The following is a 26,016-nucleotide window of genomic DNA, read 5'->3' as shown; positions in this document are numbered from 1 at the left end:
AGGTCCCTCTCCACAGAGCTGCTCTCCAGCAGGTCTGCCCCAAACCTATACTGATGCATGGGGTTGTTCCTCCCCAACAGTGCCTCTGTTTTAGAGAAATAATTTATTACACCCTCTCTTAGTATAAAAACTTACAAGCCAGTTCTTTTTGTCCAATTTCCCTTTTCCCCCCCAACAGAAAATACCAAAAGAGGAAAAATTCATGTAAAACCGAACTTGATTACTGCGTGGGAAATGCAACAGAATTCCTATCAACTGGTATTTTTCCCACAACACACAGGTAAAAGATGTGATAAGCATCTCACAAAGTACTTCTTAGCTATTATTGTATTATGGTGTCCCTAAACAAACTCATTAGCAAGATAGTTAGGATACTCTGGAGACAAAGTATTTTTTGGATGAGTTCTTGCTACATTTATAGATGCTACTGGTAATCAAAGCAATCTTTCTTATGAGTATTACTGTAAAGTTATTTTAATCTCAGGACAAATTAGAAGTGAAATTCAAAGCTTTTAATTTTTGTGGCGAGTATGAAAAAATATAAATATGATTTTAAAAATGTACAAATTAAAACCATGGAATTTGCTCAGTGTATTCTGGATCGCTTAACTCTGCTCATTTCTCCCAGTGCTTTTCTTTTCTGGGACATTCCAGTCCCAAGTTCTGTGTTATTCTGAAGGTAAGATTCAGCCTCTGGCAGCCAGTAAGACTCCACTGGGGGAGGTGGATCCTTCAAGAGAGGAAGAAAAGAAAAAAAAAGTGGTTTAGCTCAAGAAGCTCCTGAGAAGAAAGAAACAGCTCATTCGTTTCCTAAAACTGAAAACAACAAAACGAACACTGAACATCTACATTTTGAATAGGTTTTGCAAGCTCCCCACCCTGCAACAGATCCCACTGCCAGCACTAGAACAAGTCATGTTATAGCAGTTAAAATTTGAGGCCATGGATCGAAATACTCAGCATAGGCACTTGTGGCCACAACTCCTGGCAGGGGCGGCATGTGACTGGTAGAAGAGCAGTCCCTTCCAGACGCTTCAGGGGGCTGGGGCTGTTGGAGGCAAGGGGCCTGCTGGGGCAGGTGAGGAGCACCCACAAGAGCCCCCGCGGGCCCACACAGCTGGATGAGGCAGTCAGCGTCACCCCCAAGAGCCCCCTCGCCTGCACACCTGGATGAGGTAGTCAGCGATGTACTCTGGTTTTAGGCAGTTCACACCTTGGGCTGCCGCCTCCGCTACGTTAACCCTGGTGTCGTCAGGCTTCAGCTTACTGAAGTCAGCGAAGAGATGAGTTGCCTCTTTAAAGAGAGACACAGAATGACCAGAAAACACCTACAGATTGAAACACAACAGACGAGAACGAGTTTATTTTTGTGCTTCTTCGCAAAGACAAATGCAGTTCATGACCTATAATTTCAATCATCAAATTAACTAGCAAACCAACTGGAAATAAAATACCATTTACAGCTGCATTCTGTACCATCACGTACCTTTCAAGAAGGGTGATCCTTCTCATTACAGCAGGGCACAAATTCTATCTTCAGTTCCCACCAGCACTACTGACTTGTGTGACCTCAGACAAGCTGCCCTACCTGACCACATGCAAAATGATTATGACATAGCTTTTTCCTCCCACCCTTTGACCATGCCTCAGCTATCCTGTGCAAGCAATTTTGTTGGTTAAGATGTTTTACTCACATGAAAAATACCTAGCACACAGTTTAACAGAAAGAAAAAAAATAGAAACATGCATGTATTTAATTATTTTAAAAAAACAAAAAAACCAAAAAAACCCCACAAAAACCAAAACACTACATACTTTTGCTCCTCCTGACTGAAGAAGACGCCTGAATCCCGCTTCCTTGGTTTGGTCGACATTCAGGATCACTTTCCAGCCACTGAAAGCTCCCTAGGTAAAAGACTCAATTTAGTCAAAAGTATGTTGTTACTAAAAAAGTAACATACAAAGACTTAATGGATCTACAATTTTCTCCTTTTGTGAATATCTATCACATGAAGATTTGCTATCACCGAGTTATTAAGTGTAAATGGCAGTAAAAACTACACACAACATAGAACTATTGGGCCAACACCACACAGTCAAGGCAGCTTGCCACCAAGCCCTTTCAACCTGCATTGCAGCAAGATGGGCAAACAGATCTCTGAATAGACTCTTGGCAATAAGTATTTTCTTCCAGAACACCAGACACTCATCTACAGAAATGCGTCTTAAGAAAAAGGTACCTGGAAACAACATTTCCCCCTACCCCACGCACTACATTACCTACTCAGTTATAGTAGCACCTAGGGCCAACCGGTTGCCTCCTACAAGCACTCACTCTGGTTTCCAAGTAGGCAAGGGGTACAGAGAATTTGTTACAAGCATTCATTTAAAAAGGCTATTGAAAAATACATGCAAGTCAAGATTTATCCTGATGTGACTGAAACATCGGCAGTATTTGTACTTTTCAGTGAATGCTCAATTGCAATGCTCGATTTGCGAGAGGAGTTCAAAGGCTTTGGGGAGCCCTATTCCCACTTTCAAAAATCTCACTGAAAGACTATGGAACTTGCACTGTAAAAATCACAGAAGGTGCTTCAGGAAAGCTGCAAACTTGTGCCATGTTTGAAGCACAACAGTATGCTCACTGCTAGAGCTATAAAAATGTTGTCCAGGGAGTACTAACCTAACGAGCACAGCACAGGATTGGAACTGTTACTGCCAGTACCAGCTGCGGTTTCCTAGTAAAGCTGACTTAGGTTAGCTCCCCAATCAGAGAACTGAAGTGTAAACACCATCTTCATCACCAAAAGACGTTTACATATGTAAATAGCCACATTCCAGCTTTGTAAAAAATGAGCAATGGTTCAGGAAGAGACTAAGAATTTTAATACGCCAGCACTAAAAGTTTTTTTAAAAGAAAATTACTTAACTAGAATATATTCAGCTAAGCCATTTTGATCTTAACAACAAGGCAGATTACCTTTCCCTGCCAGTTAAGTTTCTTCTTGGTGACAATCCCTGTCCTGTCCACCCACAGTTTACAACTTACACAAGTATCTAGATACTTCATACCTCAACAATACCAGTTTCTTGCCTCCCTTTATGAATTTTTTTCCTCCACCTCATGGCTGCGAGTGCTAGTTTCTTCTGGTTTACATTGATTCCAGGCAAAACATTAAGTATGGAATTACTTCCCCACTCATAATCTTCTTCCTAGAACAATCATAAGCTCAAATTACAAAGCAGTCCTGCCAACTTTACCAGCAGAAAAATAAATAAAGGCCACACCAAAAAGAAAAAAAAGCCACCACAACAAATCCCAACTCACTGTAGCTTTTAAATTGGTTTTACCTGGCCAAACCAGCTCTAGTTGAAATTAGAGATATGGCTCTTCACTGCACATATGTATCTAAATCAACTCATGTTTTCTGTGACATCAAGTCACATTGTAGACAACCAGATTCCTCTTGCAATGGAATTCAACAGCAGCAGGGCAAAGCAACTCACTACTCTGGACACCATAGACCCTACATTTCCACAGCATCTTCCAAAACAATGAAAGTTGACTGTGATACATAGAGGTACGAACTAGTCTACAGGCATTATTTTAAAGTTATCCTGGTCTATGTAAAAGAACTGCTAGACGCAGGAGAAGCACGAAATAATAGTTAGGGAGACAAGGAGTTGGAAGAGAGTGTTCAAAAATGTTTATGTATGTGGTTACAGAGTTGGATCACTTAAAACTATTACTTTCATCTATTGAAAAGATCAGGATTTAATTCCTGGTGTAAGAAGATCCACATAACTTTAGCTGATACCAATAAGTATTTACCAAAAGGTACTCAGGCTTTAATTTTCAGAAGCAATTATAAAAATATAGGTATTTTATTTGTCCTATACCAGGAGTTTGGTCAAGGACTAGTTTTTAGGGAAGTGTGCCAAAAATTTCTCAGACTTCGGATCCTCTAAAACTCCCAAGGCTTGGGCACCCCAAACTTCTAATTGCTTTTGAGGGATTAGGTCCTTTCCTAGTAGTGCAAAATAAAAAGAAATGAGAAAAGGTGCAACACACTAATTTCTCAGTAATAAGGTCACATGCCTGAACAAAGCAGCCAGCTCCTCTACATGCCTCCAGGTAGGAACGATGAAGCACCCACTTTCCAGCTGCCATCGAAGCCAAGAATTTTTCATTTCGAAGAGGATGTCCCACAACAATGTGTGTGCAACTTGGATCAAAGCACTGTTTCTCAAGTACTACTCCACCTTGGAAATAAGGAATTAATTAGATTCGAAATATTTAAGGCTCACGCTGTACCACAGAAAGGATCAACTCAAAGCCAGAATTACTTGAATTCAGAGAAAAATATACTTAAATTTACATTGAAAATATTATCGTTGAAGTGACATGGGCAGAAGCTGGCAAGAAAGGAGGAGCAATCAAGAAAGAGTGGCTCTGATAAAAATAAAAGTGCCACTACAACACAGATAGGAATGAGAGAGACACCAGAGGACAGCAGTCCTGGGCAGTCTCAACAGTAAAGAATGAGGTCATTGTGCAGACAGCTAAAAGAAACTGCCACAAGACAAAACCACTGCTGTTTTAACGCAAAGCTGATCACTCGCGTAATAATAATATATTCAAAGAATCACTCACAAGCACAGAAAGCCATAAATTTGAGACCTCAAATCTGATGAGTCATTAACAGAAGCCCTTTCTTTTCCCAACCAGCCACAGCTGACTAGCTTACAGACACATACTATTCTTCATATTTTACAAGTATCTGGTACCTAATTCCTCAATCAGATGGCAGTAATCAAATCTCTCTTGAGGATTAAGAGAAGACAGCTGAAATTTACGGTGTTTTTTTGGTTCTTCATCAGCCTTTTCATCTTCCATAACAGCCTGGAAATAAGAGTAACAGATTTTGAAAATATGACAGAAAGATTAGGTTGACAGCTGACTCTTTGTCTGCCAAACTTTCTGGGTTATTTTTATATTAAGTTTTCTTTTAGCCAGGAAAAGCAGAACCAAACTTGTTGATCACTTGACAAAAGCTTGGATCTTATCAACGTTAGGCTCCTACTTAACATCCTCTTGGTTCCCCTCTTCTTCAGGGCACAACTGAACCAATCTGTCATAAAAACTAATTCTTCATTCACATCCACTGAATGCCAAGTTGAACACATGAAGTAATCATCATCCATCTATCTCACTGCCTCATTCATTCAGACTTTCTAGAACTTTGAGGGCCTCCATGCATTCCCGCCACAGCCTATTTACTAACATGACACGTTATGCCTCTGAAGACAGGTAGCTGCTGAAAGTTTGAGCACGAAGTGATACCATGTGCACAAAAGACTTAAGCTCATTTTCCTAGCCCCTTCCAAGTTCACTATGACAAAGCAGAATTTAAAATCAGGTTTTTGGCAGAAAAATAATTTTCAGTTTGTACCTAAACATAAACTCCAGATACCACCAAGGAAATGAAAGTCTAAACTTTTTTCCATCATCCCAACATGGCTGGAGGAGTTCCAAGTAATACACATAATAGTAACTATCCACTCCAAAGCTCACCTCAGCATTCCAGCAGGAACTAACAGGACAAAAAGCTTTATTTGTGTGAACAAAGAACAAACAAGCTTTATTTATTTGAACAAACATTATTTGTTCAAAATCACATAGAAAGAAGGAAAGAAGGAAATAGAACTGCACAAAAGTAATGCAAGATTTTAAATGCAGATATTCACCTATTTTATATTTACCAACAAATTCAAAAGTTCTTGAAGTGTCACTACATCTCTCAGAACACAGATCACCATAAACATTTCTTCATATGACAAACCTTTTCTTCGGGCTGTGGTGGCACAGGAGGGTTAGCCAGTGGGAAAGCAATGCTGGGGGCCTGTGGAGTAGGGATCAAGTGATCTTTAATTGGTGTTTCAGGATCTCTACATACAGGATTTTTTAGACCTTCGATCAAATCTCCAGGCCCAACCTCAGGAACAGCTGCGAAAGTAAAGCATTTTGGCATGACTTGTCTTTGGCTGAATAAAATTATGGACAAACTTAAAAAAAAAAAAAACAACAAACCAACAAACAAACCCCCGCAGCTATCCTAAAAGGACAAAACACAACTGCTGCTACAACATGCACTGTTGCATTTCACCATTGCCTTTCTTAAAGATGCTCTTCCTTATACCACCAAACACCAGTTGCAATATTGCAGACTCATGTGTCTGGATGCCTTGTTTAAAAAAAAAAACAAAAACAAAAAAACAAAAAAAAAACCCTCACACGGCCTGATTTTTTGATTAAACTGCACTGATTCACTTGAAGCAAAAATGAGCTGAATGCTTTTAGCTAGTTTTCTTCAACCTCCTCTAGGACAAGGTCAGTTTTCAGGAAGACTGCTGCCACAAGCAGAAACTCTGTAAACAGACTGAGGGAAGGAGCTGGGGGCAGAAGGGAGGCAGTGGGGAGAGAAATAAAGGATTCCACTACCTCTCAGGAGGCAGGAATGCGAAGAAAGCAAAAAAATATTAAGTATGTTGCTTTCCTTAGTTCTAACAGTAGACTCAAGACTTCTAAAAGAACAGGGAAGATAAATACAATATCTTCACTGAACCCTGGCCTAAGCAGGTCCATCAGCAGCTCTGACACATTTGCTTTTCAGGCTCATGAGTATTTTCTTCCTCTGTCTCCATTTTTCACCTCTGAATATTTCCACTATAATTAAAAAAAGCTTCTGCTACTGGTATTCCCATTTGAATTCCACTATACCTACCTGAATTGTTAACTGGAAACCAGCTGTGGTTCCAGATAAAAATTTAGAAGATTTCTTAAAGTTGATGCCGACTATTTTTAAGATAGGTGCTGCCTTGGTGTTTGACCGCAAATGGATAGTGAAGCTTCTCTATAAAAAACAGCAACACATAATGGAGCTCAAAGATGTAAAATTGTATTTTTGGCATTCAAGAAATGCCAACAATGCTATCTCTTTTTTTTTTTAAAAAGGAGAATTCAAATGCTACTGTATTATAAAATTCCCAAGGATCAAATGGCTGCTGTAGCAAGAACAAGGATATTGCATTTCTGATTTTACCTATACCAGCAATCTCTGCATCAGCTAAAGACCTTTTGAAGGCAGACTCCTCCACGTTCTTATTGACGTTACTCTGACCTTGCTCAGTGTACTGGGAAGGACTGTTAGGCCACTGAAAGTTGCTGACAAGTCTTGCTCTCTCCTCCCTTGCAGTAGGGTCGTCCCAGATGATCTGCTCACTCTGGGATGGCTCTGTGTTTATATCTGTGAGTGCCTGATGGGATTGCCTAAGGAAATAAGCACAGATACCTTAAATATTCATTGTTTTACAGAAGACTACCACACTAGAAGGCAATGTGTTAATCAACACATCAACTGTAGCATCCACAGTGACATCATTATTAGAAAACATGCCCAGGAAAGGGGAAAATTTCAGTATAAAAGCAACTCCGGCAGCCTGGCTTCACGGGCCTAAGTGTCAGCATGGCTGAGCAAAGGGAACAAAAATATCAGTAAGAGATATTTTTATTATGTGTCATATTGATAAATTATTCCAAAAGTCAGTGTACTCTATTCTTTACTGAACCTATTAATTTACAAATAAACACCAAGCTAAAGGAATAATTTTGCAAGGTTTTCATTACTTTCCTCACTGTAGCTCAGCATTGTTAGAGCTCAAATCCTATTCTCTGTTTAGAGAGAAAAGAAAAACAGGAGCAACATTCACAGCGGTGCTGTGCAGAAATACCTACTACTTGTACATGACCTACGTATGGAAACACTGCAGCAATGGTTTCTTCAAAATCTGTAAGAACACTAACTAATCTGAAGTGAAATAAGAGAGATCAGTTGGTATAATTTAATTCAAAACTAAAAAGCAATCACACTATTCTATGATTTTTTGAAAAACAAGATACTCACTATGGATTAAGATAGCATTAATTCTGACTTTGAATAGCATGTCCAGTTAAAGACTCTGAATTGCAAGAGAAGCAACTTAAGTACACCAGTCACAAAATACAACACAGCTGAAAACCTTGGAGACCTATTCATGTTTCGATGACTGTCTATGTATGCACAGGGAGGACAAAATGAGATACTCTGAAACACAAATCAATACCTTAGAGCTTCCAAGACCCTACTGCGGCCATTCCGCACAGACCGTATGCTATCAGGAGTGGCTGGAGAACCATCAAAACTGTTCCTTGAAAGCGACCCTCTTTGCCCTTGTGGTTTCACTAGCGATGTGGCAGACATGATCTCCTGCAGCTGCCTTTGGAACTTCTCTCTCATTTCTAGTGCTTGGGTTAAAACTTAAGAGAAGAAACAAAACTCACAAGATCAGGACTGTTATATTGTAATAAGTGAAAAGTAACTGAAATTCCAGTCAACTTCTACCCCCCTGCCTCTTCCCCAGGGACAAAGGAAAATGTTAAGGAGGGGGGAAAAAAAAATATCTGGGGAAAAATATTGTCTAGCAAAACTACGTATGCCCCAAGTGACCTACTCCTAGACACAAGCAGAAATATCCATCTGGCTCACTTCTGAACTTGCTCGCATGATCTAACTTATATCCACAATTCTCCCATAACATTTATTTACATAACAGAAAAGTTATACTCTAAACCAGTGATTTGTCATGTTAAAGACAAACTTCAGTGTTCTAAAAACTAAGAAACAGCAATTAAGTAATTTGCAATGGATGACCGCAATTTTCTTACGGGCCTTTAAAATAGAGAGCAAACCCCTTCCCTCTCACCCAGCAACATTAAGGGCTAGCTGTACTTGACCAGTATATAACTACGGTACCTTAAGCTTCCACATCTTAACATTCAGCACCTGAAACTGTAAAAGGCTTATATTGATAGTTTGATGTTCCACAACCATTTTGAAAATAGTGATGTACATTTACCTCCTTTGGATTCACTTGTTATAATTTGTTCTTCCCCTGTAGTGACTGTTTCCTTTATTTGGTCAGTAGTTACATCATCTTCAGCATCATCTTCATCCACCGGAATAATCTAAAAACAATGAAAACAAGTAGAAGCCTCAAATACCAAAATTTTTGCTTTTTACCCATGTTCAATACTTGTGTAAATACTGAAGATTATTAACCTTGCCTGAGATTAATGTAAACTCTCTGCTACCACAATGACAGCAGAACAGTGAGCAGCAGCATCAATGACACCACCTGCAGTCTAAATGTCTATTAAGGTAAGTCCACACCTTTCATATCGTTACCTATGAGAGAAGGTAAAGACTGGACCTACATCGTTTCATATTTGGAAAGCACTTCTAATCCTGAAATGCCTGTGTTTCCCTCCATCGCCCAAGAAGAGTATTATAAATGCAGAAAAACCTTAAGGAAAACCTGCTAGAGCTACTATTAATTACTAGGTAAACCTGATTCAGGACATCAATTAATAAGAAATATTATTTATTATTATGTTAATATAACAATGAAGTTAACTGAATCCAAATCATGTCATAAAACACAAATTCATATCACACGTTATACCTCATTTTCCTCTGCTGGTTTTCCAGTTGGTGGAAGTTTACTGGAGGAGGAGAACCTGACATCTTGCACTGCACTGATGTCCAGACTCATTTTGGGATTGTAAGTGTGAGGAAAGAGAGATTCAGGGAGCCGTTTATATTCTTGGGCACTCTGTAATAACATCAGTTAAGATATGGAAGATGAGAAACTGATTGAGATAAAAGAGAAATTCCACATCTAAACTTTGGAAAAGTGTAATAAAAACACCACCAAAAGCAGTACTTGACACAAGAGAAAAATGTGGCTCTCATTCTGAGAAACATGTAGCAGAAATGTTCAATGGAAGACAATTTCTTTTCTCCTTATGGAGAACAAGGTAAAAGCACATCAGTGAAAACTGATCGCTCAATTTATAACCTCAAAGCAGGAACTGATGTCTTGCATCCTACACATGTTCAGTATAAACACAAACAGAAAATCAACTGCCATATAACCAGTTTTAAGTCTCCATTTCCCTTCACTTCTATTAAGGGAACAAAGCAAGTGCCATACCTCTAAAAGCCAGTGTTCTGAAACAATATGTATACCCCGTTCTTTAACGGATTTGTACTCCTTATTGTTGTCATTTTGTCCTCCCTTGTAGATGAAGTGTGTTACTGTTTCATCAAAGCACCATCTGGACAAGAAATTGAAATACAACTTGAAGATACAATTTCCTATCAAAAAGTATCATAAATCCAACTCAGAAACTATTCTATCCCTTGTTAATGTTAAAATGTTGCTTTGCCCATTTTGTTATGCCTAAAAAAGCAATGAGCTCACTTTCTTCATCAAAAAGACAGCATTCAGTTTCAAGACAGAACAACTTTAATGTCTTTTGAAAGCATTCCCAAAGTAAGCAAAACTAAATCTGATAAAATATACGAAAGAGGAGAGGTTTTGCTTTAGGTTTGCTTTTTTTTGTTGCGGTTTGTTGTTTGTTTTTTTTTAAATTTACGTAAATGGAATTTCAAATCAGTTTCTGAAAAGAACCAGTGACCCAGGATGAGAGCTTTTTCTTTTGTTCACATATAGCTCCAAGTGAAATACTGATCTTTGAAGCTCAAAATAAACAAAATGCAGGATTCTAACATTTAGACTAATCAAAATTAGTATTTGCTATCTAATGAAAATATATTCAGCATTTCTAAGCTACTACCATACATAAGGGCAACCTCCTCATCCACATCGTGAATGATAACACTTATTACAGAAGTCAGTAACAAAATATATAAATCTAATTTAGTGGGAGTAGAATTCTGTCTTAAATCACAAATGTCAGTTTGTAGTTTCTCTTTGTAACAACCTAAGCTTTTCTAAGCACACTAACTTAGCCATGTTTATAATCTGTAAAATAATTAGTTTTGACCCAGGGAGAAACACACACAAATTCAGATATTCAAAATCTAAAGCAAAATTTAAACTACCCAAAAGCTAAACATGTTTCATAGTTTTCTTCAAAAAAGAAGAGAAGAAAAAAAATATAAGTTCTGCAATTCAGAAAGACTTCAGGACAAACAGTCTTTCCAAGACAGACTTACCACGAACAGAAGAGACTGGGGATGCAGGGCGGAAAGATGACCTTCTTTCACATTAGAAACAGATAGCCTTATTTTGTAATAGAAATTGTTTAAGATAGTGAAATCTAATGTTTAGCTATACCAAAAGGTCATGTAGATAAAGCATATTATAATACCAAGACTAATATTTATTAAAAGTCACATCAGTGCAGAAACTGAGAAGCTGTTCATATCAGTTGATACCTGTAGTCTGCCCCAAGAGAAGCTGCTACTGCATTCAGTTCACCTTGCTTCTTGTTAAGTTTTTTACTAACATATATAACAACATCAGCTAGAGGCTTGGGCTCTTCTTCCTGTTCAAGCAACAGGGAAACAACAGGAGAGTCATGTTTAGAAGGTTTCTGTATCAACAACAAAAATAATATTTAGTGTAGCATGTAGTAAAAAATGCAATAACAACGAAACTAAGATAAACACATTTTCTCTATTTTTGCTGCTCCCTAACTCCATGGTCAAAAACCAGCACTATTATCATTCCATGCACTAGCAATCCAAAGACAAAAGATTCACTCTCAGACAGTCCCTGCAACATATTCTGCTCCTTCCATTGTAGACTGAGCACTTCCTAAACACTGAAATTAGGGAATTATCAAACCTGATACCACACAAGTATTTCACCATACTGAAGTGAGAAAAAAAAAAAGTAAGAACAAGGAGTTACAAAATAAGAAGTGACAGCCTTCCCTTCCTGAAGGCCATTAGCAATATATAAATGCTCCCTCTCCTCCTCCATCTTCTTCTATGTTCTCTCACTAGAGTAGATCAGACTGAGGAGGCAAGATGACTACAAGAAAGGATAACGTAACATGTCTTTATAAGGGGGTAAGCAACTGATCACATCTTGTGCCTCTTAGTAAGCAGAAGAGCAGCACCTCACAGAGGAAGATAGGAAAAGACGACACACACATTAAAAAAGAATTCCTAGCTTTAGTCCAATACATTTAATCCTGCTCATCTGGAGGCTTGGAATTTCGTAAGTGTGATGAAATCCTCTCATCCCAATACTACAAAGTCTAAATTAGTACATATTTATCTGCCACATTACTTAGCAACTGCTTAATAGCACAGACAGTAAAAAAAAAAAAGAAAAAAAATTCTTTGCCTTCCAGGAGGAAACTCTTCCTTCTTACCTTCCTTTACGTGTCATTGAAGAACGCACAATCATACGGATTTCTACTCAAATAGATCACAAAGCACCATTCACAAACTCCTTTGTAACTTACATAACAAAAGATATGGCATTTTCTTAATTAAGGCTATGCTCCAGAAATGCAAAACCAAAATTTCCTACCACTTCTGACTGTGCAGTGGTCAACTGAGGGCTGGCAGTAAGAGCTACTGTATGCCTTGTGCTGTTTGCCAGAGCCAATTTCAAGTTTCTGCCAATGACTTCAGAGAGAGGCGTGCTCAGTTTCCTGGTTTTTTGATCAGGACCTCGAGGAGTTTCCAAAGCTGCCAGAGCATCCTACCAAAAAAGAATCAACTGACTGGTTTTCATGAACACATCACAAAATTCTCACTCAAGTGCAAGTTTCACAAATACAGTCTGTAGTAAGATTTCACACTCCTAAACCAGGAACACTGTACTACAGTAGCAGCTAGCAAGTGCAACTGCAGTACCACTGCACAAAAGCAGCACTAGACAATCCCAATCTTGGAGTCTGCGTAAGCAAAACAGGAAGAAGATGGATTATTCATCTCTCTTTTCACTGACATCAATGAGAATTGCCCTCAGTGGAAAAGCCAACGGCCAAACCCAGGTACTCCTAATCGCCACCAATTACTTTAAATTGCTAATACCTCCCCCCACAAGAGCTGCATATGAGTATGCAATTCTATAGCACCTTTAAAACAACACATTTCCTACTGCTCTTTTTTTAAAAAAAGAAATTTTGGTCTAGAATATCTTGCCTTTGAAAATTATCAGAGTGGTGAACTGTAAGATTTCAAAAAGCAGACTGAAGCACAGACTCACCAACCCACTCACAGAATGGTTTTGGTTGGAAGGGACCTTAAAGATCACCCAGTTCCAATGCCCCTGCCATGGGCAGGGACATCTTCCACCAGACCAGGCTGCTCAAAGCCCCATCCAACCCGGCCTTGAACACTTCCAAGGAGGGGGCATCCACAGCTTCTCTGGGCAACCTGTGCCAGTGTCTCACCACCCTCATTGTAAAAAATCTGTCTTATGTCTGATCTAAATCCACCCTTTTTCAGTTTAAAACCATTACCCCTCGTCCTATGACTACACTCCCTGGTAAAGAGTCCCTCCCCATCTTTCCTGTAGGCTCCCTTTAAGTACTGGAAAGCCACTATAAGGTCTCCCTGGAGCCTTCTCTTCAGGAGGCAGAACTAACTAAAAGAGAACACCAAACTATTCTGGTTTTGTAATACATGTTTTGTTCTATTGCAGGCAGAGGGCTTAAAGAAACACAACAAAACAACCAACCCACAAATAACCCCCCAAAAAACCCATCAACGTAGCAGGAATTCAGCACATTCATCTTTCAGTTAAGGCCTTGAAAATGAAAAACAAACCCAAAGCCTTACAAAGCACACTTGAGTCATTCAAGAGCTATTCCAGTACAGATACTCCCTAAGTGTCAGAGGTTTCTTTGTTCTGAGACTAGTAATTTTTCTCGCCTCTTGTGGCCTTCAGAATGAGACCATGAACCCAAAACCCCAATGCATTTTTCAATTTTGAACAAATTTTGTAATTGCTATAAAGCTATTACATTAAACCATCTCATTAAAGCAGCATTTCATCAAAAAACAAGCAGATGCTTGTTTCCTAATATCTAGAGTAATTATTAGCCTTCTTTTTACATTTCTCCATTTTCAGATGTAAAGCACACAAATTGTGTACTGTGTGAGCTGCAGAATATATAAGCATATGATGCAATAAGCACAAAGGAGCTTTGTTAAGGACATTATAGCATCTACTAGTCGATAAATTTAGTCCATGGGTCACTAACTAAAAATATGTATAAATAAAGACTCAGTTTTCCTGGCTTTAGTCAAAACAGAAGGTCTGCATGCTAACAGCATTAAAAGGGGTAAGCACAGGTTTCTGTCCTGCTTTTCAGTTTATGCGCATCTTTAACCCTACTGGCTCTACAGACTAAAAAATTTGCAAAGATATCACCTTTACATCAAAAGAAGGCTTGAATAACTTGTCTTTGGAAAGAAATTTTGACGGTGTATCAAGATGTAAAGATGGTTCTTTCTGTGGCAGTCCCCCTTGTGCAAGAGGGGTTGTCTTCTTCCCGATATGATGAGAGATTACAGCTTGAAAAGCTTTACTCTGGAACCTGTTGATATCAAGAGGTGTCACAGCGGGCTTTTTTCCAGCTTCTAGGAGATAAGTAGGTTGTTCTGAATCAGGAGATTTAACAGTTGCTGGTGTCTTGCTAAGCTGAGTTATGGAACTTTCCTTATCTTAAAAAAAAAAAAAAAAAACAACCAGAAACACAAAGAAAACATAAGCAAGCAATCTGATTTTTCTTTTGAACACAGATCTCACATACACTTTTATTTAAACAGCAACTGAAAGTTCATCCGACCTTTCTTTCCCTTAAAAAAAAAAAAAGAAAAATTCATATCCTGTCCAATAAATGCTCTAAAGTGACGACTACCTTTTAAAAGACAGTATCTTAAGAGTCTCTTCCAGTTAACTACTTAGCTTGAACTACAGTAGCACTGAGTTTGACCCCAAGTGTCTGAAAAAGAACAAGCAATCCTTGGCTTGCTTGCACTGTTTCCAGTTCCACACGTACCTATATAACTCACATAGGCCGTACAACAACTATCAAAATACAAAGCCAAGAAAAAGACGTAAAACACAACAAACCCTTCCCTTTCAACATGAAAGGTAATACCTCCTCCCTGGTTCCTTACTTTCCATGCAACATAAAATTTCTTTTGTATTCATGACTCTGAATCACCTCTTTAGGTCACTATGTACACTTCCAGTCTCTTGTGCCTTTGGATTAACAGGAACAATATTTAACAAAGGAGAAGCCGTTAAACCTTACCACGATAAACACTTCTAGATAAGCATGACTTATCACTTTTACAGCTCAAACACAAGATTAGTACAAGAATTGTTTTTATATTTTACTGCTCATCCCCCCCGCCTTTTTTTCCTTAAAAAATGTACTATACAGGTAAGACATGACTATGCCAACAACATATCTTCTGTCCTCTTAGTGACCCATGTAATTAACTCACAAGGGCACCAGTAAAAAAGGTCTGCTAACATTCAGTATTAAATCACTGCAGTCTGCATCTTAATATGAAAGAAATACTGCCAAATAAAAGGTGTGAAATAACTGGAAAATGAGCAGAAACATCAGAAGATGAAGTAGGCAGGAAGGCCTGAACAGAAAGGCACCATATCATTGCAGAGTAAGTATGAAGTTCTAGGCTGGATCTATTATCAACTCCCACGCAACCTACAGAACAACATATGTGTCAACCCGGACAAAGCCGAGACACTGAGCTTGATTTGCAACTGATAACCACAAGATTCCACTAGCTCCAAGAGACTTGAAGTAAACACCAAACACACAGTATCATTTCTATAATCATGATTCAGCAGCAGGAAGAAAAAGGAAAAAGAATACTTGGAAAAATATCCTTTAGCTCTAATACTTCAAAGGTGTTAGGAAAAAAACATTTCATCACACCTACCTTCTTTATCGTGAACGAACAGTACAATGACAAAATCATACTCCCTAACTTGCTAATAACCAACCTTCAGCATCTGCATTTTCAACCAAGAACCTGGTTTCATCTGCTCTCTTTCCTGTCCTTGCAGACTGCAAAAGCCAACCTACAGTGACTGCTGGCAAATTCCACCTCTTCGCAGCTTCATACTTGGAACCATCCGGTTCTCTCACCACAAGATGGGTACTGGCAAACATTCCCTTTTTTGCATTGGCTTTCCGCACAAAGAATTCTTGGACTCTAAAATTAGATTAATAAAACATTTAGTCACAAACAAAATTAATCTGGGGCATGTTTATACTATTATAAAATGCATTCAAGCAACAGAAAGAGAACAGTAGAATTATCTAAAGCCATCCACTTTGCACATTACAGCCTAACCTACACCTACAAGCCAAAAAGAAAAAAACCACCCCACCACTAACGTTTAGCTTTTATCAGTATTGAAAACCTAACACTCCTCATACTCCAGAAGTCCTCATGTATCCCATTTCCAAATCATACACCAGGCCTAACATTCTTCTGCAAGATTAAAGGGACAGGCTGGATTCCCTTCTGGAGCCAACAAGCATTATTTCCAAATGAACAAGTTTTCTTTATATTACAGTTTTTCTCGTATCAAGGATACAATCTTTCACAAAGGCAGCAGGACTGAGAACTCTCCAGCAAAGAATTTAGTTCAAACAGAGTACAAATCGGATCGAATGATACTCTAAGCTACACAGTTTTGCCATTCCAGGACTAAACACGTTTTTCTTGTTGTTTCTTAAGGATCCTGATGAATTGGGAGCAAATAATTCACCATCCCAGCTCTTAAGAAATGGTGCGCTATCACTGGGAATGAGGCTGGACCAGATAGTACTGAAGAAGAGAAACAATGGCCCGCTGCTGGACAACTGAAGAGCAACTCAGAAGGCCTGACATCTGAAGGCCTGACTTTTTTCCCTCTGTTCTATAGCAGAGCAACAAGTTACTGAGACTCAGTCGTGGGGAAATACGAGACTCAGCACATTCTGGTAGAAGTTAGGCTGTGTAAATACTGACTAAATTTCTCTAAAGCAGAGGAAAATAAAAGAACTATAAAGTCTGATTGCTTCAGCACTAGGTTTTCTAAACGAATAGAATTCAAAAGAGCTTTAACTCTAGTATTTGTTACTCCTGTAAAACAAGAAATTAAACGCATAATGGATTTCATCACGCTGGCTGTCTAAGAATGAGCAGAAATGGTGACAGGAGACATACCTCGCTCCTAGCAGTCCTGCCAGATAAACCAGGGAGTCTCTCTCTGCACCAGTGAACTGGCTAAAAGAAAGAACACAACCTTCCAGAGGGGCAACTCCTTCCATTACTGGGACTGGTGTGAAAAGTGGATTGGACTGGGGACTTAAAAGAAGCTGCTGTTCCACACATGTTATCTTAAAGAAGGTGAAGGAGATAACAATGTAAATCAAGCCAAATAGCAACAAACCCAACAATATTTTAGCAACTGTACAATAGCAATTACGGATTCAACCACTCGCAAGCCCACATCCACCATTACATCTGAGATAAATTATTTCCGGCTGAATCAGACAAATTATTTTCTAGATTATTTTAATTTTGTTAGGTTTGACATACTGTGGCATTATCCAGAACTTTTCAGTTACTACTCTTCCAACCCTGGAAGTAGTTCCAGGTGTGATAAAAAGGGTTTGGATAGATGTACTTCACAGAAAGTTGCCTAGTACTGAAAACTACTAGCAGCAGTTAGTCTATATCATATGCCCACTCTTGGCAAACATGGTCAGTATTTTTCGACTTCGAGCTATAAAGCTAACTTGCTCTTCTGCCACAAGTTAAAAAACTGTAAAAAGCACGAAACAAGTAAGCACAAAGATATCAAATGAAATCATTATTAGTCAACTAGCTCCTTCTACAATTCATTAAAGAGAATGCTGTCAGACTCTCATATAAGAAGCCTCTGAGTCATGACAATGAAGTCCTGTTTAACAAGCTTGTAGAAAATGAAGTGAAACAGATAAAAGATACCTTACAGATCCAGAGGCTTTAAAGCATGCTTTCATTTAGTACATTTCAAATGCAACAAGGCTAATTTCTCAGTGTCTTACTTCCATTTAAGCCACTGATAACTCTGCATTCTGACAAGATATGCTTCTAATATAGATACCTGTTTACTTGCAAAACTGAAAGCGTTAACTCCCTTACCAGCCACGTATTTGTAACAACATCACCAACAGTTGGCTTCACTGTGCACCCCAATAAAGGTACCACAGCATAATCTGCAATGGTTCGGCTTTGCAGCAGCAAAATTTTCCCAGCATTCTCCTCTATAATATCTGCAATGCAGGACTCATCCTCTTCACTAAAACCCAAAAGAAGAAATCTCTTTCTAGCAAATAAGCCTCCTTCAGCCAGTGCAGAAGACTCTCCCGATGAACCATTACAGACAGAAGATTGATCCTTTCCGTGAACAGTCAAGTTAGTAACATCGCTGAAGCTTCTGGATGTCAGTTTTTCAACTTCATCTATAAGGGAGGGGGGGGAGGGAAAGAAAAAACAACCAACCATAGTAATTGCTTGACAAGAACATCAAAAACGACTCAAAAAGTTTCATGATGATAGTATCCTGCTGATCTCAGCCAGATTTTAGTTAAGAACTGTTCTATATAGGCCTGTTTAAATTTGATTTCTAAAATGCAATACAGAAGTTAACATACTAGATGTAGCTAGTTTTTAATAAGTAAATGCTGCAAAACTCAAATGCTAAGTATGAGCAGTTAAACTTTCTAAGCTATGTTGAGCCTAGAACATACCTACTGTAGAATCATTATTTACATATTGAGAGAGGAAGTCATCTTCAGTAGCTTCCTGGTGCTTTATAACATTCACAGCTTCCTTCTTCAAGAGACTGTTATTTTTGGGAAGAACTGACTTCATTCCAGGTTGCTCCAAAACTGGATTCTCTAACAGCTGGTAGTTTAGAGGGATATATTGCTCCACAGGATGTAGATAACCTTTACTAAATGACTCCATCAACCATTTTGCCGTCACTATGTGAGGCCTATTAAAATAAAGTGTTACAGAAACATGTTAGAACAGGTTTCAGAACCATGATTCTTCTTTCCTGCTCCGCAAATACTAGCACATACAGACAATTGAAGCTTGTAGCTCTAATACCAAGCAAGCTTTGGGCACTTCACAGACCTTAAGAATTTTTTTTTAATTCTTTCAGTCTGAGAACAGAGAATTTCATGTTCACTTTCTATAATGTAAATAAAGTCTGCCACAGTTAGGTTGCCAAATCCTTTCTCCTTCATATATTAACAAATACACACTAACACCTCTTTTCACCAATAAGAATACCTGTTTTTCTCTTCACCAAGGTGACTTATGGCTCCCCAAAGAACTATGGTATTCAAGGGCACACAAGGACGTACTTATGAATACTAGCTGTAAGTCTTCTCATTTAAGCCAAGAACTATTTAGGATTTTCAAATCAATACATGTTTTCCTGTTTCGAAGACGGTGGGAGAAAGAAAACAAGGCAGTAGTAGACCTTAAGCAATATAGTTATCATAACCTGTGAGCTGTCTTATCCAAAAAGTGTTTCAGCTCATCATCATTTTTTTCCCCCAAAATGACATGGGTAACATCTTCATTAAGTTGATTAAATCGAACACCACCACCACAATTAATAAGCCGCCTCATCTTGTCAAACTTCCTGCCACTGAAGCCACACAGATAGATCTACAAAGAGAACAGCGCAACAAAAAAGGCTTTTAGAAAAGAAAAAAGTAAAAAAGAAAAAAATAAAGTAGGATATTTTGGTATAATTTGACTGCTGTAGAACACAGAAACTAGTGGTGCAGCTTCTGAGAAGCAGCAAAGTTAAGCATTTAGAACTGGATTAATTTATCTGTGCAAATTAATTGAGCAAAACTTCAATATTTACTAATGAACCCCTGACCAAAGTCACTCAACAAGAAAAAACAAACCACACCCAAAACCACACCTCAATTGTAGAACCCATTCACTATAGTGTTTAAATATAAAATTACATTTATATACACATATATTTATACTACATATTTAATATAATTATACACACACACAGACGCATATGCAAGCTACAGCATGTGGATACAAAATAAATATGGCATCTGCTACTGACCATGGAAACAACAATTTACTCAAGCAGCAATTGCCCAGTGCTTCAACCTAGTTGCTCCCACAGGGTTAAGACTCAACATTTCAAAGTACACATTGTTAAACATACTCGACACCCATCTAACAAATCTTCAGGGGCTTGAAAAGAACTTATATCCAAGTTTTCCAGCTCATCAGGAAGAGGATCCAGTCTGCTGCTCACAGCAGAAGTACAAGCAGTTTCATTAACACCACTCAAATTGATATTGGAAATGTGGCTGACGTCCGAAAGGGTATGATCTTTAAACAAAATTAAAATTAAAAAAGATGCATTAGTTTCAGCTCATCTCTCTCTGCTGCTTCACTAAACAAAATACAAAACTGCTACATGATTTTGTTGTGCAAGAAAGAAACCTAAAGCCTGAAGAATAAAAAATACGAGGTAAGCACAACCTTGGTTAAACCAAGGGTTTTATTTACACACAGATTGCTTATGCACCTTCTGTTTATTCCCAGATGGATGTCATCTATGAGACAGCAGCCAATGAGACCGGTTTTCAAAGCTTTTATTCCAGTTTTGTGGCTACGTACTAAAAATACTCTTAAAAACAGACAGGCCTCTCCGTAGCAAAGAGAAATCAACATGAAGCTCAGGGATTTAAGAGAGTTACACGCAGTTTCCATAATACCTAATCTGAACTCCCAGTGCTCTGTCAGTAGTGCTAACCCAGTGCTCCTGTTCAGTCATTTCCTGAAATAGTAGTCAATAATACATGTTTGGAAAGACACATCTAAAGCTTGCTGTGTCTTTCATGCTACCTTGTTTGTTTACAAAATGCTTTTAACTTCCTTCTGATAATAGCATGGAGCAAGTAAAAACAAATATATGAAGAAAAAAAAAATTGAAAAAAATAGATCAGCATTTGTTTTCCCCCTAAGACTGCTGTAAGATTTAATTCATAATAGGCACTTCTTTTCAACTACAAATGTACGAACAGTTGTGCTTTTTTAGGACTTACAGATATACATCATTGATTCTTAAGCAGACAATCTTACATCTAATTCAAGTTTACTTTTTAAACAATTATTCACATGTTTTAAGCTTACATATCTTGGAATATTCAATGTGTAAAAGAGTAATCTGCTGTGTTTTAAGCATAAGCATAATCGGAACCCAAACTGTCAAACCAGCAGTGCAAAAGCAAGCAGCATCCTACCAATTTGAAACACTTCTTCCTTACTAAAAATGTTTCCTTCCTTAATTTAATCTATTTTAAAAGGTCTTACTTACTATCGGGCTTGCTGGCATGATTTGTAGGTGTTGACGTACTGGGTATATGACTCAGTTTTGATCCAGCCTCTATTTTATACATTGTCTCATCCTGACAGAAGCCTTTCTCAATGCTGTCAGCAAACCACTGCACAGACACACAGTGTACATTCCATTTTTTGGCACATTCATACTTCTGACCTTTCAAATGTAAATAAAATAAAAGTCACAAGTTACTAAAAAGCTAGTGCTTCAACCAGTGATTGCTGAAAGATGGCTGGACATGAAGAAAAATTAAAAACTCAAATAACTGATTTCAATGTGCAAGTTGTGTTATTCTGGACTCTTCTTCTAAACTGTTTATTTATGCTCTAAATAAAGTTAAAGCAAAATTTTCATTGATGGCTAGCTCGTGGGTACATTCTGACACGGCACTAAAGCGGGGGGGGTAGGGTGGGGAAGGCTTTAAAGTTTTCAAGCACAGGAGAAAAAAGTTTAACAACTCCCAGGATATTTCCCCATAGGGAAAGAGAGGAAAACTGAAGAAGAAAGAAAACCCTTCCCATTATTCTCACAATAAAACTATAATCCTTTCATCTTCCCAAGAGGAAAGAAAGGGACCTTTCATTTTATCTTAGTAGTGAGTTCAGAAGGCACAAATAATAGACCAGTTAAAAAACATTAGTCCACAATCTAACTTCAATCAGCATATAAATTAAGTCTCTCCCAAAACACTTAGTTTTTCTTTATTCTTCCATCCTCTCTGGATTTTCCCTTTTTCTCCCATTAACTACCACCTGGGTCTCTGGTTTTATTTCCTCTTTTGCTCTCTTTCTCATGGCTTTAGAGCAAGGTAAGGGTGCCCTGTGTTACTCTTCCCATCAACAGTGATTCCCTAAACAGAGGTAGCAAGACCAACACTGAAACAGACACAGAGACAGTTCAAACTCTTACGCTTATGCATATTTACACTACTTCAACTCAAGAAGTGAAAATAATATTTGCTCTTTAAGTTCTACCTTTTGGTTCTTGAACTATGAGGTGAGTACATTCATTCATCTTGAGCTGCCCTGTATATTGCCCACCATGTTCAGCAGTGAGGCGCTGGACTTCTTTCCTGTCTGAACTGCTTAAGCCAGTTACGCAAATTGTACAGCCAAGGAATACAGGACAAGCGTAGTCTTCCATGTTAACATCAGTGTATCTCATTATGCTAAAGGAATGAAAGAACGAAAAAAGAAGGTTTTTTTCTTCCAAGTAAAATCAACCAGAAAAAAAAGCAGTCTGTATCAACATAAGCATTACCAGTCCCCAAAACAAACACGGATTTGTCTGGTGTTTTTTCTTTATACCTTTGCTGAGACTTATCCCACAGTGTCTTAACCCAAGAGGGAAGCAAAATAGGTTTTTTCAGAGAAGCAGCTACCAAGTATTTCTTGCTGCCAACTTCACCAGCTATAAGATGAGTTACTGACACATTAAGGTCTCTGTACACACGTCCACCCATCATCTGCACATATTTATGAACTTCTTCCTGGGTGGGGAAAAAAATACTATAGAAAATTATCGACAAAAAAGAGAGAACCTACATCACATGTTTACTTTAAAAAAGAAAATCATGGGTTTCAGTTGTCCATGGTTTCTCCTAAAATCTGTTCAAAAATACAAAGTGGATATGGCTTCCACATATAAGACCCACAAAATATAATTTCCATTTTAATTCCATTTATGATAACCTGAACATAATATGTACCCTTAATAAAAATACTATAGTCACACTATATGAGTAAAATTTTACAGATGGTTGACATTTTAGGTAGCATAAAATTGAAAGAGATATTGGAATAAATAAAAAGTAAACTTCTAAGAAAAACTATTTAAACCACAGCTGACTGGGTATTAAATCTTTACCATGTGGTTTTGAGCAACCAGAAACACAGCGTGTTGTCTGCAGCTATAATGCTGCAGACAAACTAGCAATATAAGTGATCTGTCTAATCAGTTAATAAAAATCCCTAAAACACACATTTACTCCCTTATTAATACAGCTAAAATCTTATGTAATTATATATGTTTATGGAATATATACGTGTGCATGCATAGATACACCACTACACACATATTTATATACTACATATAAGACTTCTTTCTCCATACAACACTCTACATAAAATGTACATAGTCTACAAACTATAGAAAGACTAGACGCATCTAGATACCGGCACAGTTAAGACTTATCTACAGTAATGAGCCATATGAAGCAAACATCAATGATAATCAGCTGAACAATCAGTTTTGCACAATGCATTACCCTGACATCTTTTTCAAGGCTGGTACAGGATACTGTTACATCGGCCATGGTCATATTGTACACAGGATACTCAGCTCTCGGGACACATCGCTGGGACTGCATGCAGTACAGGACTACCTGTGGTCCAACAATTCTACAACCAAGCTGCAATAAAATAACAGAAAAAAAAAAATCCAAAGAAAATTAGCAGAAGATACACTAGTATAAGGCATGCTTTCCTTGTCCCTGAATCCTGAGGAAGGCAGGGCCCTCGGTCTGTCCTCCTCCTCTAGCATCTCCAGGTAACCGACAATTTTGTTCTTACTTTCAGCTGCAGATTTTCAGTACAATCCCTGTAGGCTTTCTGGCCTCAGTAAAAGCAGCAGATGCTACAGCCAACATGCCAGAGAATTCCCAGCTACTCTGTCTTTGTCTGCTGCACAATTCCTTGCAGGTCAAACAAAATCATGTTACTCAGGAGGTAAAAAAGTCTGAGCGCCAGCTTAGAATCGCAAGCCAGCAGAATCAGAACAGACTGCACTATTTCTGTTTCCATGTGATTCAAAATAATCCTTCTTCCCTAAAGTCATGACACAGTGAAGTTTTAAAGATTTTATTGTGAATACTTCATACTGCTATATTCAGTGCAAAAAGAGAGAACACACAGATTGTAACTATGGACACGAGTGCTTCTAGAAAAGCAAGAATATAGCTAGAAGTTGATGGGTAGCATACCTTTTTGAGATGACTGAAGCCAATGCCTCTAAAAGGATCACAAATGTAAAGCGATTTATCATTTTCTTTTATATTGAGTGCTGTTTCTTCTTCAAGGATCTGGAGATGTTCTTCTGACTGAAATTCTTTTATAGACTGCAGGTAAATATCACATACAACATTTATTTAATTAACAAACTACAAACAGCCAATCCTGTGGAAAATGCACAAGTAGATCTACTTGACAAAGCTACCATGCAAAAGTGTATCAGCAGAAAAAAGGGCTAAAATACCTCATGGGTGCCCCCTCATTCCCCCAAGTATTCCAGCACTCAGGACTGAAATGTTCATCACACAAACTCTCAGGACCAGATCCTGCCACACACTGCCATTAGTTCCCATCAACCTCTCAAGGTGGAAAACAATCCAGTGCCCTTCCTAAGTTTGCTTTGTGCTTAGATGAGTGACCACCACCCAGACCTTCCAAGATCTATGTCACTTCACCAAATGTCAGTATGTTTTGAAATTATAATTATTTCTTGTTCAAGAAGTAATTCCTTCAACAAAAATGTTCTTGTTCAACAAACTTTATTAAATGCTATACGTTCTATCACAGTTTTATTTCCCAATGTATACCTACAAACTAGATCTAAGTGAACGACAGAAATCATTTAATTAGATAATTCACCAAGCTTAGAAAGGTGATCAAACCTACTTACCTCAAGAGCTTTAAAAAAACACTCCGAGTTCTCAGAAGACTTTACAAATTTCACGAAAAACGGCTCCTTACTACCTTTCATCGTTTAACTGAGAAGCAAAACCCGTTAAGCGTCCCCAGATCTCCCGTGCAGCCCGGAACCGCTCGGCCCACCTCCAGGAGCTGCGGAACTCCTCCCGCCCCCGTCCCTGTCTCTGCCCCGCCGGCCCACGGGCCTGCCCCGCGCCGCCGGCCTCTCCCGGAGAAGGGAAGGCGGGGGGAGGCTGCGCCCACCGGGGGGCCCCTTCCCCACAGGGCCCTCTCCTCACGCCGGGGCCCTGCTGCCGCCCGACGCGCCCACCTCACGGCTCCCGCGCACCCACCCGCCTCGTCCTCTCCTCCGCGGCGGGCGCTCGGCGCTGCCGGTTTAACCCCGCACCCCACCACGGCCCCAGTCCCACGGCGGGACTGCGCCCCAGCCCCTCACCCACCGCCCAGCACCTCCGCACCGAGCGGGAAACCAGCGGCCGTCGCACTGCGCAGGCGCAAGCAGGAGCTGGCAGGACGGGGGCGGGGTCTCCAGTGGGGGGGCGGGGCGTGAGGGGGAGAGAGCGAGAGCGAGGAACGCGCACGCGCCAATGGAGATGGGGGTTGGGTCCATGTGGTTACGCGACCGCGCGTGCGGTCTCGCGGTCTGCCCGTTGCAGGCGCCGCTCAGCGGGGGAAGGAGTTAGCTGAGGGCGCGTGCAGGGTGTCGTCGCGCCATCCGCGTGCCCGTATGCCTCCTTCCCCCCCCCCCCCCCCCCCGCCCCGTTGCCTGCGTCCGTGGAGGGCGGGAAGGGCGCGCGGCGGGCTGTGGCGACCCGCGGCGCTGGGTAACGGGCTCCCCTCAGCGGGCTCCCCTCACCGAGCCGCCGCCGCCGCCGCCCGCTGCCGCTGGGGTGTCCCTGCGGCGGAGCGCGCCGCGCCCGCTCCCTTGTCAGTGCGGTCCCCTCAGCTGCTCGCCCCCAGC

General features: G+C 39.5%; 1 protein-coding gene across 1 annotated transcript; it reads right to left on the bottom strand.

The window, feature by feature from the left end:
* Positions 1–98: 98 nt before the first annotated feature.
* TOPBP1 (DNA topoisomerase II binding protein 1) lies at positions 99–25,365 on the bottom strand. The gene is made up of 27 exons (XM_009942225.2): positions 25,027–25,365; positions 24,329–24,463; positions 23,615–23,758; positions 22,656–22,837; positions 22,323–22,516; positions 21,325–21,504; positions 20,164–20,333; positions 19,468–19,634; positions 18,701–18,948; positions 18,093–18,412; positions 17,130–17,302; positions 15,916–16,127; positions 14,305–14,597; positions 12,451–12,624; positions 11,343–11,452; positions 10,093–10,216; positions 9,562–9,711; positions 8,956–9,064; positions 8,164–8,356; positions 7,104–7,330; positions 5,844–6,007; positions 4,789–4,903; positions 4,100–4,263; positions 3,073–3,213; positions 1,816–1,905; positions 1,167–1,328; positions 99–730 (listed from the first exon to the last, which is right to left on the bottom strand). Exons 1-27 carry the CDS (start codon positions 25,105–25,107, stop codon positions 587–589), a joined length of 4,566 nt encoding a protein of 1,521 aa, XP_009940527.1. The 5' UTR covers positions 25,108–25,365; the 3' UTR covers positions 99–586.
* Between the last annotated feature and the right edge of the window lie 651 nt (positions 25,366–26,016).

The sequence above is a fragment of the Opisthocomus hoazin genome, chromosome 4, assembly GCF_030867145.1.
Source record: "Opisthocomus hoazin isolate bOpiHoa1 chromosome 4, bOpiHoa1.hap1, whole genome shotgun sequence".
NCBI classification, from domain to species: Eukaryota; Metazoa; Chordata; class Aves; order Opisthocomiformes; family Opisthocomidae; genus Opisthocomus; species Opisthocomus hoazin.
Note: the sequence above shows the minus strand (reverse complement) of the source record. Positions and strands in the feature narration are given on the sequence as shown.

What these genes read in the sequence shown, in the direction of transcription:
- TOPBP1 (XM_009942225.2), bottom strand. Translation starts at nt 25,107, where the DNA reads ATGAAAGGTAGTAAGGAGCCGTTTTTCGTGAAATTTGTAAAGTCTTCT. An exon ending in TCATGCCAGCAAGCCCGATA is followed by an intron (nt 20,334 to 21,324) that starts GTAAGTAAGACC and finishes TTTTGTTTAAAG; the next exon opens with ATCATACCCTTTCGGACGTC. An exon ending in CCATCTGATTGAGGAATTAG is followed by an intron (nt 4,264 to 4,788) that starts GTACCAGATACT and finishes CTTATTTCCAAG; the next exon opens with GTGGAGTAGTACTTGAGAAA.